At 63.3% G+C, this 13243-nt stretch overlaps 3 protein-coding genes across 3 annotated transcripts; 2 read left to right on the plus strand and 1 right to left on the minus strand.

Moving 5' to 3' along the window:
- Positions 1-7218: 7218 nt before the first annotated feature.
- Positions 7219-8760, plus strand: GDA2 (glutathione dehydrogenase; the record flags this gene model as incomplete). Its single annotated transcript, XM_005792875.1, has 2 exons — positions 7219-8091; positions 8163-8760. Coding segments are annotated over 2 exons (1367 nt in total), but the record flags the coding sequence as incomplete, so codon positions are not given.
- A 2026-nt stretch (positions 8761-10786) lies between these two features.
- Positions 10787-11536, plus strand: EMIHUDRAFT_222594 (hypothetical protein; the record flags this gene model as incomplete). The annotated part of the gene is made up of 3 exons (XM_005792876.1): positions 10787-10809; positions 10897-11053; positions 11339-11536. The coding sequence occupies 3 exons, from the start codon at positions 10787-10789 to the stop codon at positions 11534-11536; spliced, it is 378 nt and encodes a 125-aa protein (XP_005792933.1).
- A 247-nt stretch (positions 11537-11783) lies between these two features.
- On the minus strand, positions 11784-12964 carry EMIHUDRAFT_422938 (hypothetical protein; the record flags this gene model as incomplete). Its single annotated transcript, XM_005792877.1, has 2 exons — positions 11784-12369; positions 12455-12964. 2 exons carry the CDS (start codon positions 12962-12964, stop codon positions 12142-12144), a joined length of 738 nt encoding a protein of 245 aa, XP_005792934.1. The 3' UTR covers positions 11784-12141.
- Positions 12965-13243: the final 279 nt, after the last annotated feature.

Genomic DNA, 13243 nt, shown 5'->3' on the forward strand with positions numbered 1-13243 from the left:
GGGTGCGCGGCGGCCTGTGAAGAAGGCGGCGGCGAAGAAGCCGGTCGCTCGCAAGGCTTCGGGCACCAAGGGCAAGGGCGGCATCCTCCCGTGGGTCACCAACGAGCCCGGAAGTGAGTCGCCGCTCGCCTCCCGACCTCGTCTCTTGCCGCAGTTGCCCTCCCTGCGTGCACGCCGCTGCCGTGGACGATTGCGGGGCCGTCCCAGCCGCGGAGGCCCAGCCCTGCCTTCTCCCCCCCCCCCCCTCCCTCCCCGGAGCCTAGGGCGAGGTGATCAACCTGTCCGAGGTGACGCTGCGCGAGGCCGAGCGGTGGATCGGCTCCGGCTCGAACGCCGGCCCTGCGTGTGAGCCGCCGCCCCGAGCCGTGCCCTCCAGCCGCCCACCCCGCCCGCCCACGCTCGCCCACGCCCGCTCTCGCCGCCCTCGCCGCCCTCGTCGCCCGCCCCCGCCCTAACCCGAACGCAGCTTCCCCCCGCTGACCGCGCCCGTCTCCCACCGCCGCAGACCTGTTTGGCCTTGCGAGCAAGATGATCTACCCCGCCAACACGCGCAAGTAGACGCCTCTCGCGCGCTGCGCCCCCGCCGCTACCGTGCCCGCCCGCGACGGGAGCTATCCCTCTCTCGACGCTCGCGGCGCACGTCGAGATTCCCGGTGCGGGGCGATTTTGTGAGCTCTGGGTGGCCCCGGTCGCGCCTGCGTGGTCTCTCATTCTTCTGTTGTTTGTGTATCCCTAGCCAAAAACAAGAAAACGAGCCTGTCTGGCCTGCCATGACCCATGTGCGCGCGCGCCGCGCGCCTCGCCCGAGCGCAGCCACCTGCGGACCGCGCTAGCCTCTAGCCTGTAGCCAGCCTGTTCCTGGCTCGTGCCCAGGCCCCAGCCTCTCCTTCCGCTGCCGCCGGCCTCGCAGTCCCGCCAGCCATCACGCTGCAGAGCCTGCGTAGACGCCACAGACGCCAATTCTGCAGCCCACAGCCCTGGCAACTGAGGGCGAGGGCCAGCAGTATACGACGACGACGGCATCTCACACCCCTCGCTGGCCAGCGCCATCAGCCCCTCACGGCCCGGCCCAACCTTCCCTTCCCCACCCTCGCCTCCAGTGCCTCCAAATCAAGCCGTCGCACCTCTCTTCTTCAGCGAATGCAGCGGCAGCACCACGTCAGAGGCCGGGCCGACTGGCGGACCTGCATGCCCAGCCATGCCCCCCACTCCCCACCCGCTTGGATCGATCAGCTGACAGCTCCACCAGCTCCCACCACCGCGTGTCGTGTCATGAAGCATGATAGATAGTAGAAAGTCTGATCTCCAAAAAGAATTTAAACAAAAGAACTCTCTCTCACAGCAGACAGGCTCCAAAAGGAACTCTCACGCGGAAGAAAGGCCTCGAGAGTTCGCCACTTGGGGGGGGTCAGCCTTAGAAGACGTGGCTCGAGACATGCAGCCTTAGAGTTTGGCAGGCCAGTTGATCCCACAAGCTCGAAAGAGCCATTTGTTGGACTCAATGTTCTGCGCCTTTTTCTCCTTCCTCCGCTTGTAGGTCTGGCATGTGTTGCATTCTGTCCCACCTTTGCGTGCGTAGTTCAGGTCCACTCCCGGATATTTGCCTAGCGGGTGACCAGTGCTCACGCATTTGCTACACAAGCGCCGGTCAGTCATCAAACTTAAGTCTTGAGTCGGATCGCGGTTGAGACTTACGAGTTGGCAGCTGCCTACTGGCGGGAGTTTTTTTGAGACTTGTGTCTTGCGGCGCGCTTGGCAATGGAGCACCACACCGACACACCACAGTCACGCTGTGTGCACTACAAAAAATGCAAACGGCATATTCACGTAGTACCCACTGCACGGCCGCAGGGGAGGGTAAACTTGGCGCGCACGACGAGACAGGCTAAATTAATTTAATTTTTGAGTTTCCGTACAGTACAGAGGGATGTTTTTTCCCGGTCCAGTCCAGTCCCGGTCCAGTCCAGTCCTGTGGGACGGTCCAGCTAGGCGGCGGCGACGGCGGTGGCGAGTTGGGCGGCAGCAGGCTGGGCGGCGACGGGCTGGGCCGCGGCGGGCTGGGCGGCGGCGATGACTGGTGGGGGCGGAGGCTGACTTGGTGGGAGCGGCGACGGTTGAGGCGGCGAGGGAGGCTCGGAGGCGGCGGCGAGGGTTGCGACGGCAAGGGCGGCGGCGAGGGGGGGGGGGCGGCGACAGGGTCTGTGGGGTTCCCGGTACAGTCCAGTCCTGTGGAATCTGGAATGATCCTGCCCCGGTCCAGTCATGTCCAGTCCCAAGTCTTCGCCCCGATCATGTGGAAAGGGTTTGAAGGGTGCAGGGGGTACTGGTGCCGTCCTATCGCGTCTTGTAGTATTCTGGCGCACCTATTACTTCTACATTACGTTCCGATTTTTTGAGAACTGTGATGCTGTCTGAGAGCGAGTGCAGTCGTATCTGATAGCGACCTTTATATAACACTGGTTTGTGAATCGCCTTCTTAAACCCACCGAAGCTTACGCTTGCCTGTGGGTCGTTTGGATCCGCTTGCTCTGAAAGTCGTTTCAACATTTCTTGGGGGCGCTGGCTAACGTATGTCTTTTGATTTATTTGATCGACTACGATTAAGCAGGTACCACGGCATGACGGCTCTCTGTGTATTTCCACTAACCGATGTGGATTCACTACATGAGGGCAGACTTCTGTCATCCTTTTTTTTGCTGGGGTGGATTTTTTTTGACACGGCGACACGCGACACGGGTCCCTCCAAAAACTTTCTGGGAGATTGATATTTTTCCGCAAACTTGCAAGTCGTTGCGGATTTTTTTTTGCGATTTTCTCGAATCTCAAAAAAGTGCCGTGTCACCCGTGTCACCCGTGTCACCCGTGAAATAAAATAAATTTCAAGAAATCTCTGTGAATATAGATTCTCATTGAGTGTACAAACCCCTGTAGGACATATCCACACTTTACACACACACATAGAGTCCTTTCACAGCAGCAGTTCTCATGGCCGACACGGGTGACACGGGTGACACGGATGACACGCACACGGCACTTTTTTGAGAATCGAGAAAATCGCAAAAAAAAATCTGCAAACTTGCAAGTTTGCGGAAAAATATCAATCTCCCAGAAAGTTTTTGGAGGGACCCGTGTCGCGTGTCGCCGTGTCAGAAAAACATATTATTTTTCCTCCCTGACTCTTTCCCTCCCCCGCACCCCCCTCCCTCCCTCCCCCCTCCCTCCCTCCCCCCGCACCCCCCTCCCTCCCTCCCCCCGCACCCCCCTCCCTCCCACCCCGCTGTGGACCGGCTGTTTCATTTCCTTGTACGAGGCCCACGGGGCATACACACGGTGGCGTATCTTGGGTGAGGTGGTGAGCAAGTAGAAGACAAGTACATCTGTACACGCCACAGCAGGAAGTGAGCGACATCCGCCGGCATCTCCTCTCTCTCTCTCTCTCTCTCTCTCTCTCTCTCTCTCTCTCTCTCTCTCTCTCTCTCTCTCTCTCGCTCTCTCTCGCTCTCTCTTGGCTCTTGGGAAGAGGTTCCTCCTTTCCGCCCCCCCCGCCCCCTCGCAAGGCGCGAGACACACACACACTCTCTCTCCCTCTCCCTCCCTCCCTCCCTCCCTCCCTCCCTCTGACGACTCGAACCCGTGAAGCTTCCCCAAGATGCGGGCAAGAACGGTAGCGACTCCATCCCCCCCATCCGCCTTGGCTAAAATGTACAATCGAGTACAATCGTACGCTCGTTCGTCCTTTTCGTAATCTCAAACAAACCCAAGTAGACTGACGAAAAGGAGTGGCCTGGTCCGCTGAAAGTCAGACGCACGAGCAAGGGGGGGATAAGCGTAAAAAGGGACGGAAGCCGAGAGCGCTCGCAAAGAGGACGCGGCGGCGGCCAATGGCCACATCATCAGCATCACCGCCCGCACCACCGCCCTCTCCCGCCGCCCCGCCGCCTCTGGCTGCCGACGCAAGGCGATGGTCAATTTTTTCTCTCGCACAGAGGCGTGCGATCGAAGCCGAGGCTCATGTTGCGGAGGCCGAGCCGCTGCTCCCTGACGAGTTTGGCGAGCAACCTCGGCCGATTGTCATGCAGTTCCGGGGGAGATCATTCTCGCGCAGGCCAACGGAACGGGAAGTTCGAGACCACGCCACTCTCGGCATTCTGCGATCCAAGTGGGACGCGTTTGATTGCTTGCCGCATCGCAACACCATTAGACGCAAGAGAATGGCGGAGGTGAGGATGAGTGCTGGCGCGTCCCCCTCCCGCTCGACGGAGGGCGTGCGCATGGGTCGGCAGGAGGCCGAGAGGCTGGAGGCCGAGAGGCTGGCAACCGAGGCCGTGCATGCAATCGAGGCCGAGACCCATGTTGCGGAGGTCGGTCCGCCGCCCCCTCCTGATGAGTTCGGCGAACAACTTCGGCCGCTTGTCATGCAGTTTCGGGGCAGGTCATTCTCGAGCAGGCCAACGGAACGGGAAGAGCCGGATCGCGCAACGCTTGGCTTTCTGCAGCGTAAGTGGGATGAGTTTGACGAAAGGTCGCTCACTCGTCGAGCAATTCGTCGAGCGAGGGCAAGGCGTGCGTGCGTGGCAGAGGCGGAGGGAATGCGCTTGCACCTCTCCCGCAACAGCAGCACCGGATACAGGGGGGTGTCGAAGAAGCGCAACCGCTTCATAGCGCAGTACACGGTAGACGGGAGGCGTAACAAACTCGCGGGCTCCTTCGGCACCGCGGTGGAGGCGGCAGTGGCGTACGCGCGGGCGATCGACAAGACGGTGATGGAGAACGGCATGCGCTGGACGCACTCGTTGGCCGATGTGTGCGGTGCTGGCGCGTGGTCCACTCACTTGCTGATCCGTTTGCCCCACATGCATTCCCGTTGCGCACTCCTCTCTCCCATACTCGTGCCCCACATTGCTCGACGTTGATGCGAGATTGCCGATCAATGCGGAGCGGTTTTGAGCCGGAGAGCCAGACCCCGTGTTCGATTGGACTCGTTGTAATCAAGTCGATGCAAGTCAAGGCTCGCGAGCAAGCCACCCTCTTGTGCTCAGGTTCTGCCTTCTCAATGCACTCTCCCTTCCCCGCGCTTTCGCAGGTCCATCCCACACGGGCCCCGCGGGGGAGGCGCCGGCGGTGGTGACAGAGGCGCAGGGCTGGCGGCTGCACCTCTCGAGTCGCAGCAGCACCGGCTACGCAGGCGTACGCAAGCAGGAGCAGGCGTCGGGCTCGCGCGGCCGCCGACCTCCCTGGGCGTCGGGCCGCTTCACGGCGTACCACACGGTGGACGGACGAAAGATCTTCATCGGCTTCTTCGACTCGGCGGTGGAGGCGGCGGTGGCGTACGCGCTGGCGGAGGGGTCGGTGGACGGACAGGTCGCGCCGCCCGCCGGGCGCGAGGTGCGCTAGACTGGGAGACCACCTCGCTATGAAGCCTGGACCCAGTTCTCATGATTGTACATGACTAGCGATGTGTTATAGTTCCTCTTGTGTAAGTCAGACGCGATTCTCTTGCCGGCACCCCCGCACAATCACACACACTTGCCCCCTCGCCCCACGCGGCGTGGTGCCACCCCCTCGCCCGAAAATGAATGAAGAGGAACCCGCGCGCCCGAACCCGCTCCTACTTGGGTTTGTCCGCGACACATCGCGGGAAGAGACAGGCCCTTTTCTCGCGGCGGCACGGGGTGCCCATCCAATATCACCCCCCCGCCGGGGCGTGAGAACCGATCGGAGGCTTTCCTCGTCATCATTCCGGCGGTAGAGAAGCGACTCCATCCCCCCCGCGCTGGCCTCGTCTGCCTGGGCGCTCGCGCGAACGGTCGCACATACACGCGTATATGGTGCGCTTACACCCCTTCCTGCTACTCTCGCTACCTGGTCTTGCGCACGCCGAGACATTCACCATCCTGGGTGACGAGCTTGAAGGGGGCTGGAGCCTCGCCCCGTGGAACGACGGGATCACCGCGCCTGGCACAATGGAGGCGGTGTATGAAGATCCATGCGGACAAACGAACGGGCTCTCGTACAAGGCATCGCTTCCTCGCGGGCGGGCGTTCGACCTCCTCTGCGACCCCGCCACGTGCAATAATCTCATTCTTCCTGAATCAAAAGGTGGCCGCTACTCGAACATAGTTTTTGAGATGTTCGTGCCGCCGACTCCGGACTCGAGATCGTGGGCGATTCCGAAAGCTTCTTGGGTCTCGGAAATCTCGCTGCAGCATTCCACTCAGGACCAGGCGAGCCTAACCGGATCAAGGCGTGGAAAAATTTTGATCGCGAAGACTTCACCCTGAGCTCAAGCAACGGCAAGTACATATTCTGCACAGACGTGCCGGACTGGGAGGCAAGTGTAGAAGGAGACGGGTGGGGGCTGCTGGCATTCGTCAACCTCCCTGGCTCCGCAACGGAGCCTGTCCACGCAACGTCGGATTTCTACCTGGACACTGTCTACTTGGCGGACCAGGCATCGGCCGCGGAACTTGGGTGCAAGCAAGACCTTGACGATTCCATCGACACTTGCATCGTCTGCCCACCCTCGAGGCGCCATCTTCTGTTTGCCAGCCTTCCCTGCTGCCCCGACTGGGGACTCCCCGACCGGGGCACGGAGTACTACTGAACTCCACCATTTGGTGATCTGTGATCGGCAAAGAAGCTGCGCCGCCCCAATGACAAGGAGACGGTGAGTAGGCAAGCGAGAGCCAGACCGGACGCACCACCCAGGAAGAAGCGACAGTGCAATACGCATAGGTCGGGTGATATGGGGAGATACGGGGAGATATGGGGAGATATGGGGAGTATGGGCAGCAAAGGATGCGCACCTCCGGCCCCTGCAGCATGCCTAGAGCGCCGCAGATTGGCCGCTCGTGCAGAGGCGAGAGGTTTTAGTAACAGCATCGTGTGTGTCTCGCGCCTTGCGGGGGGGGGGGGGGAGCGGAAATTCCCAAGAGCGCCACTCTTGGAGCGCCGCCACTACGACTACCACCTAGAGCGCTGCAAGCAACGCCGGGCAATGAATGACGGCTTACCGCCCACCCAGCCCCCCTCGGCACACCCCGGCAGCCACTGTGTGACGGCTCGAACCCGCTAAACATCGGTGTTTCGGGCGGTCCACACAGATCGGGTCTGTCATACGTGCAATTAGAGAGGACAAAAAAAGAAAAGAAAAATTACCCCCGACCAGACCCCTCTCCCTCCCTCCCCAATACCCCCACCCACCCTCCCACACCGCGGTCATGGGCATCGCCATCCCCATCGGCTTGGCAGTTACCACGGCGCTCGCCTTGCCCATGGTGCCCGCCGTTCCCACCCGCTGGGCAGCGCTCGCTCGCCGGCTCCCGGCCAGCAGCGCTCCCACGCCGGCGATTACGCTCTACCGCGACACGAATGGATGGTGCCCGTTCTGCGAGCGAGTGTGGCTGCAGCTCGAGACCAAGGGCCTGCCGTACGAAGAGGTGCTGATCAACCTCCGCGATAAGCCACAGTGGTACAAGGACATGGTCCCAACCACCCTCGTGCCAGCAGTCAAGATCCGCAGCGGCGGAACGGAAGAGGTGGTTTGGGAGTCGGATGTGATCTTGCGGCGGCTCGAGGAGCTCCACCCAGAGCCGGCGATGCTGCCGCCCGACGGAGAGCGCGCGGCCGCCGAGGCACTCATTGCGGAGGCCGGCAATCTTTCCTCCGCCGGCTTCCGCTTCGCGGCCGCCGTCCGCAACGCGAGCGTGACGCAGGAGGAGGTTGCCTCCCTCCGCGCAGCCTTCGAGGACGGGCTGGACGCGCTCGACGCGGCCATCGCGGAGGGAGGAGGCCCTTTCATCTGCGGCGGCTCGGTCGGTCTCGCCGACGCCACCTACCTGCCCTTTCTCGAGCGGTGGGCGGTCCAGCTGCCTCTCACGTCCGGGTTTGCGCTGAGGCCGGAGGAGGGAGAGCCGCCTCGCTGGCCGCAGATCGAGGGGTGGTTCGTGGCGATGGCGGAGGAGCCTGCCTACGCACGCGTGCGCGGCGACACCTACTCGTGGTCCGCCGCCGTCGCCGCCTTCCAGCGCATCTTCGCCACCAACGGCACCCTCTCCGACGCTCAGCGCGCGGTGTCGCGCCGCGCCGACGGCGCACCGCGGAGCGAGGCGCCGGAGGCGTAAGAGGGGCCGCGTGCAGACCTCAAAGGGTGTTGCGGGTAGGTGCCGCTGCGCTCGAGCTCAGGCGCTCGGCACAGGCCGCTCCCTCGGCCGCCGCGGCCCTCGCTGCGGCGGAGAAGATCATCGCCAACTGGGAGGCTGTGGTCGCCGACGCGACGGCGGCGGAGCCGCTCTCGCAGGCGAACTTGCAGCGGCTGGAGGAGGAGGACGGCGCGGCGGTCGAGCTTCTGCTGGCCGATTGCGCGGCGCGGCTGCTGCAGTGTGCGGGCAGGTGGGAGGACGAGGCGGGTGGCGAGCCAGCAGCCGAGGGCGGCGAGGAGGAGGAGGAGGAGCGCGCGCTGTGCGAGGCGGAGCTCCTCGGCCTCGAGCCGCTCGAGCACAAGGTGCGCGCCGACGCCGCCAGGCTCGTCTCCGCGCGCCTCTGCGCACCGCGTGACATGGGCGCCGACGCCGCGGAGGCTATGCGCGGCGTGCTCATGGCGATGGCGAGCGAGAGCGAGGGCCTCGCCTGGCGCAAGTCGGGCGGGCTGCTCTGAGCGAGGGGTCAGCCAGCTCCGCGCGCGTAGAGCTGCGGGCCGGCTGGCCGAGTATCGTCGTTTTGGGCAGCGAGTTATTTCATCGATGGTGCGATGGAAAGAACACAAAACCCCCGACTAACCTCTATAACGGCTCTCGTTGTGCGAGTATATGGGCCACGATGTCTCAAATATGAGGGGTTTTGACTCCTTCCAGCTCCTGACGCTATCCCTGGCAGCTCTAATGACCAGGATCAGTAGTGTTGTGATAGAGGCTGCCCATACTAGCGCAGGAGCTGCCACACTCGCCCGGACCGTCCCCTTCTGGGGCCGGTTCCGCAGCCCGCGAGAGAGCCGACAGCGGGGCCGTGCCGCGGGTGCCTACTGCCGAGTGCCACAAACACTGCGCCGTCCCGCCATCACCTACAGGCTGTCTTGTGTGATGGCTGGGATGTCCAAACGCCACCATCTTGGCTCTTGCGACCTCAAACCCGCGAGCTGTATGGGTGGTCCTGACGTCGACAGACGCCCGATGACCACGGTGAAGCTGAGCCGGAACGAGTCGACAAGTCTCGCCTGAGCCCGTGGCGGTCGCCGGCTGAGTCGCCGTGCACGGGCCGGTACCTCAGGCGTCACCTCCGCAGCCTCAGGTCTCAAACTCCACCACCTCCGCCGGGACACCTTCGGTGGCACGTTCGGCGGCGACTTTGTGGCAGCTCCACAGCGAGCGCGGCGTCGAGCCTACTCACTCCAGCTGGATACACGCACTCCCTGGGACCCAGGGAGTGCGTGTATCCAGCAAGCGGTGCTTCCTGGCGGCGCGCGCCGGCTGTGGAGCTGCCACAAACTCGAGACACGCTTTTTGGGACATTTTCGACGCTTTTGGCCCATATACTCGCACAACAAGCCTAAACGTCAAGTGCGGCCGTTTTGCACAGTGTTGTGCGTCTTAGAGAAAAAATCGCGTTTGCAGCCAACTTACCCCAAATCTTCTGCACTCACTTCCTACATACATAATTTTGACCGCGCAAGATAAAAGGGTGGCTAAGGGCTCTGCCCGCAAGGCGCCCGCGTCGCAGACGCGGTACCATTGACAAATCTGCGATATACCCCCACACGAGCAAATAGCAAAATCCGAATACCGTGCACGAACTGGGCGATGTGGGACGTGCAAGCCTTCAGCTGGTGCCAAGACATTCGTAAAATTGAAGCCACGAACGTCCGCCAAATCCGAACACAAAAAAACTCTCTCCCAAATCCGTGCTAGGGAAAGCTGATCGAGCCCAGCGTGCCCGCGGCCGCCTCCCGCGCAGCACCGCCGCTGGGGACGACACGCTGCGGAATCGGATCGAGCCCATGCACGGGCAAAGAAGGACGCTGCAGAAGCGGTTGGAGAGGCAGCCGGCGTCTGCCGTCACAACGAGTCCCAGCGCTGGTTGGACATGCGCGTCGGCTCGCCCGAGGACTGCTGTCGCGACCCTCCCGTCGTGACGCAGCCTCTGACGAGCTCTGCAACCGAGGAGAGTGAGGGTGCGCCTCCCCTCACTGCTGGCCTGGCTGCGCACCGCCCCACAAAGCACCCCCTCGAGCATCTCTACAAGTACAAGTACAAGGGCGACCTTCTCCAAGTCGTCAACGCGCCCGGCGGCTCCGGCAAGACTTTAGCCTTGGCCACCCTCCTTGCGGAGCAGGAGGAGATCCGCTCTCGGTCGGCAACGTGGCAGCTAGTCGGGAGACTCGGTAGTTGTGACCCCCCTCTGTGCTCTGAGTGAGGACAGGAGAGAGAGAGCTTTTGTGGTGTTGGTGTACGCAATAACGGGACAGGGTAGTCGTTCTCTCTAGCTCCCCTTCTAGCTCTTAGCATGAGCTGCGCCCTGTGTCCGACCCCTTTTGCGCAGCAACACCTTAAACTTTTAGGCCCTCCAAATTCGGGTCGGAGCGTAGCGGAGTGGGCCCCGAGTTTGAAAAGGGCGACGGACGCTTGCGTCCTAGCCTCCAACAACGCCTCCCCGGCGCAGAGGGGCCCCCGGAGGGATGCTCAACCGCTCCACGCCACGCCGCTTGCGGCGGTCCTCTTCCCAGCTCCGCCGGCCGCCGCGTTATTTCTCACAGCCGCCCAGCCGCTCGAGGCGGGCTTCTGGACGACCTCTCATGGCCGATCGCTGGGAGGCGCGGTGCGGAGGGTGAGCCGCCCCCACGCCGCCCGCCGCCCGACCCCCGCGCCGCCCCCTCTCCTCACCGGCTCGCCCCACTTTTCGCAGCAAACGTCAGCGGCCCGACTCGTCCGCCAGCGAGACAATCGACATGAAGCGGCTACGAATCAACTCGAGGTGGGCGCCCCCGCTTCCCGGCCGCCTCCCGCGCGCCAACTCACCGGTCCTCCCGTGCAACCGCAGCGAGCCGCTGGACACGCCGCCGGTGCCGCTCGGCCCAATCTTCCCCCCGGCGCCCCCACCCCAACAGCCGGCGCGGCATCCGGCGCAGTACCACCCGCACCATGCGCTGCTGGCGGCGCAGCAGCAGCAGCAGCAGCAGCAGCAGCAGCAGCAGCAGCAGCAGCAGCAGCAGCAGCAGCAGCAGCAGCAGCAGCAGCAGCAGCAGCAGCAGCAGCAGCAGCAGCAGCAGCAGCAGCAGCCGCCGCACCTGCAGCAGCCACACCCGCAGCAGTGGCTTCCGCACCCGGGGCTTGCGCGAGCGTGGGAGGCGGCGGCAGCAGCTGCCCCGGGCAGTGCGGCGGAACTGCTGGCGAGGGGCGGTGCTCCCGCATGGGGCACCGCGCAACTCTCGCCCCCCGCGGCTTACGCCGACATCAACTCGATGCTCGCGCGCCTGCACATGGAGAGGGTTGCGGCCGGGGTGAGACCCGCGTGGCGAGGCGACGACGACGACGAGGACCTCTGAGCGGGGTTGCGAATGTGACTCTCTCTCTTTCTCTCTCTATTGTCTCCACCCACCCCACGAACGCGTGATGGTACGCGCCCGGACTCGTGCGTGCGCACCAGTCCAGAGTCGAGATGTGTCGGAGCGCAGGGTGCCTTCTGGAGCTCCGCCTGCCCCCCCCCCCCCCCCCCCCGCGTACCAGTGAGCAGTGTCACCGACCGGGGGTGACGACGTGTGCAGCCATGTTTTAAGGTCTCGATCAACTATTACACACGTGTACATTCTCGTACACGGTATGTGGATACAAGCCTCAAGCCACACACACACGGACGCCTGGCCCTGGGGAGAGCGTGGAGCGTGGTGGAGGGGTGTGGGCGAGGTCGTTGCTGGGACGGACGACGGGGACGCACAGCCGCGCACACCTCGACGAACCTCAACCTGCGCCACCCACGCCGGCATGCAGCCGAACAGTACACAGCCGCAATTGGCGACACACCCCCCGCACCGTTGCATGTACTACGTATGTGTACACCGCCACTTCCAATACGACGAACGCGCACGACAACAGTATGCACACCAAGTGTGGGCAAGCAATGCACAGCGTGACAAGGAATAGACGAGAGGCGTCAGTCCAGAGGCGGCGGGTCGCTCCTCGCGGTGATCGAGCTGAGCACGATAAGCCAGAAGAAGCTCACCGCGGCGACGAAGGCGATCCGCCACTGCGGCGGCACCACGCCGAACGTGAGGCACTGCACGGGCGTCCAGAGCGCCCAGTACTTTGCGAGCAGGTCGCGCCGCGCGTCTGCGAGGTAGCGGCGGAGGGCGAGCCTGGCGCCGTAGCCGAAAGCTAGCGCCTGCGAGACAGGGCGCTTCTGTGGGGCAGGGCAGCTCTGCACGGGCAACTCTGCAGGAGCGAGGTGGATGCAGCGCTGGGCCCACCTTGAACAAGTAGGCAGCGGGCAGGCAGAGGAAGGGAGTGAGGATAAGCTGGTCCACGGCGACCTTGGAGAGGACGGTGCGCAGGTCAGAGCCCTCTCCCACGAGCGCGGGCAGCATTCGGTTGAAGAGCCAGTGCTGGAAGCACCCCTGATAGATTCCTCCGTACAGCAAGAAAGCCAACGTGCGACGCGCGCAATACGGTGCGGCGACCTCAATCTCCTCGCAGGAGAGATCGTCGCAAGTGACGACGCGCGCGCCAACAGGCTGGAGTCTGCGCTCTCGCGTTTGTGCGAGCAGATCGGCAAGCACAGCCTTCACGCCCACGACAGCGAAGGCCGAGGCGTACGGGGCTCGTCGCAGGATGGTGTCAGCCGCGCTCATCACGACATCACCCTGGATGGCAATCGCGACCGGCCTGCGGGATCGATGCCTTACGGGCGTGGGGCGATGTGCATGCAATTCGACCCTGGACGGGCAGGCGAGGAGCGCAATCAGCCCGATCGCCGACATTGTTGTGGCATACTCGAGTACGCAAAAATAACCAAGGGGCCGCCACTAGCTCTTACGTACACGGAGGAGGACTGCTGACAGGGTCGAAGTCTGTGATGTATCGTACACCTTGGCATCTTACGTAACTTTGTCCCAAACGGCTCGGGCCGTCTCCTGACGCACGGACGGGGTTCGGGGTGTCGGCCGCGGGGGTGGTCCGTGGACCGTGCCGGCCCGGAGTGAATACCGAAATACCCCCCTTTCCGCTGAGAGCCTGCGCACAACGCTGATGATAGAGCT

The sequence above is a fragment of the Emiliania huxleyi genome (assembly GCF_000372725.1).
Source record: "Emiliania huxleyi CCMP1516 unplaced genomic scaffold EMIHUscaffold_104, whole genome shotgun sequence".
Taxonomy (NCBI): Eukaryota; Haptophyta; order Isochrysidales; family Noelaerhabdaceae; genus Emiliania; species Emiliania huxleyi.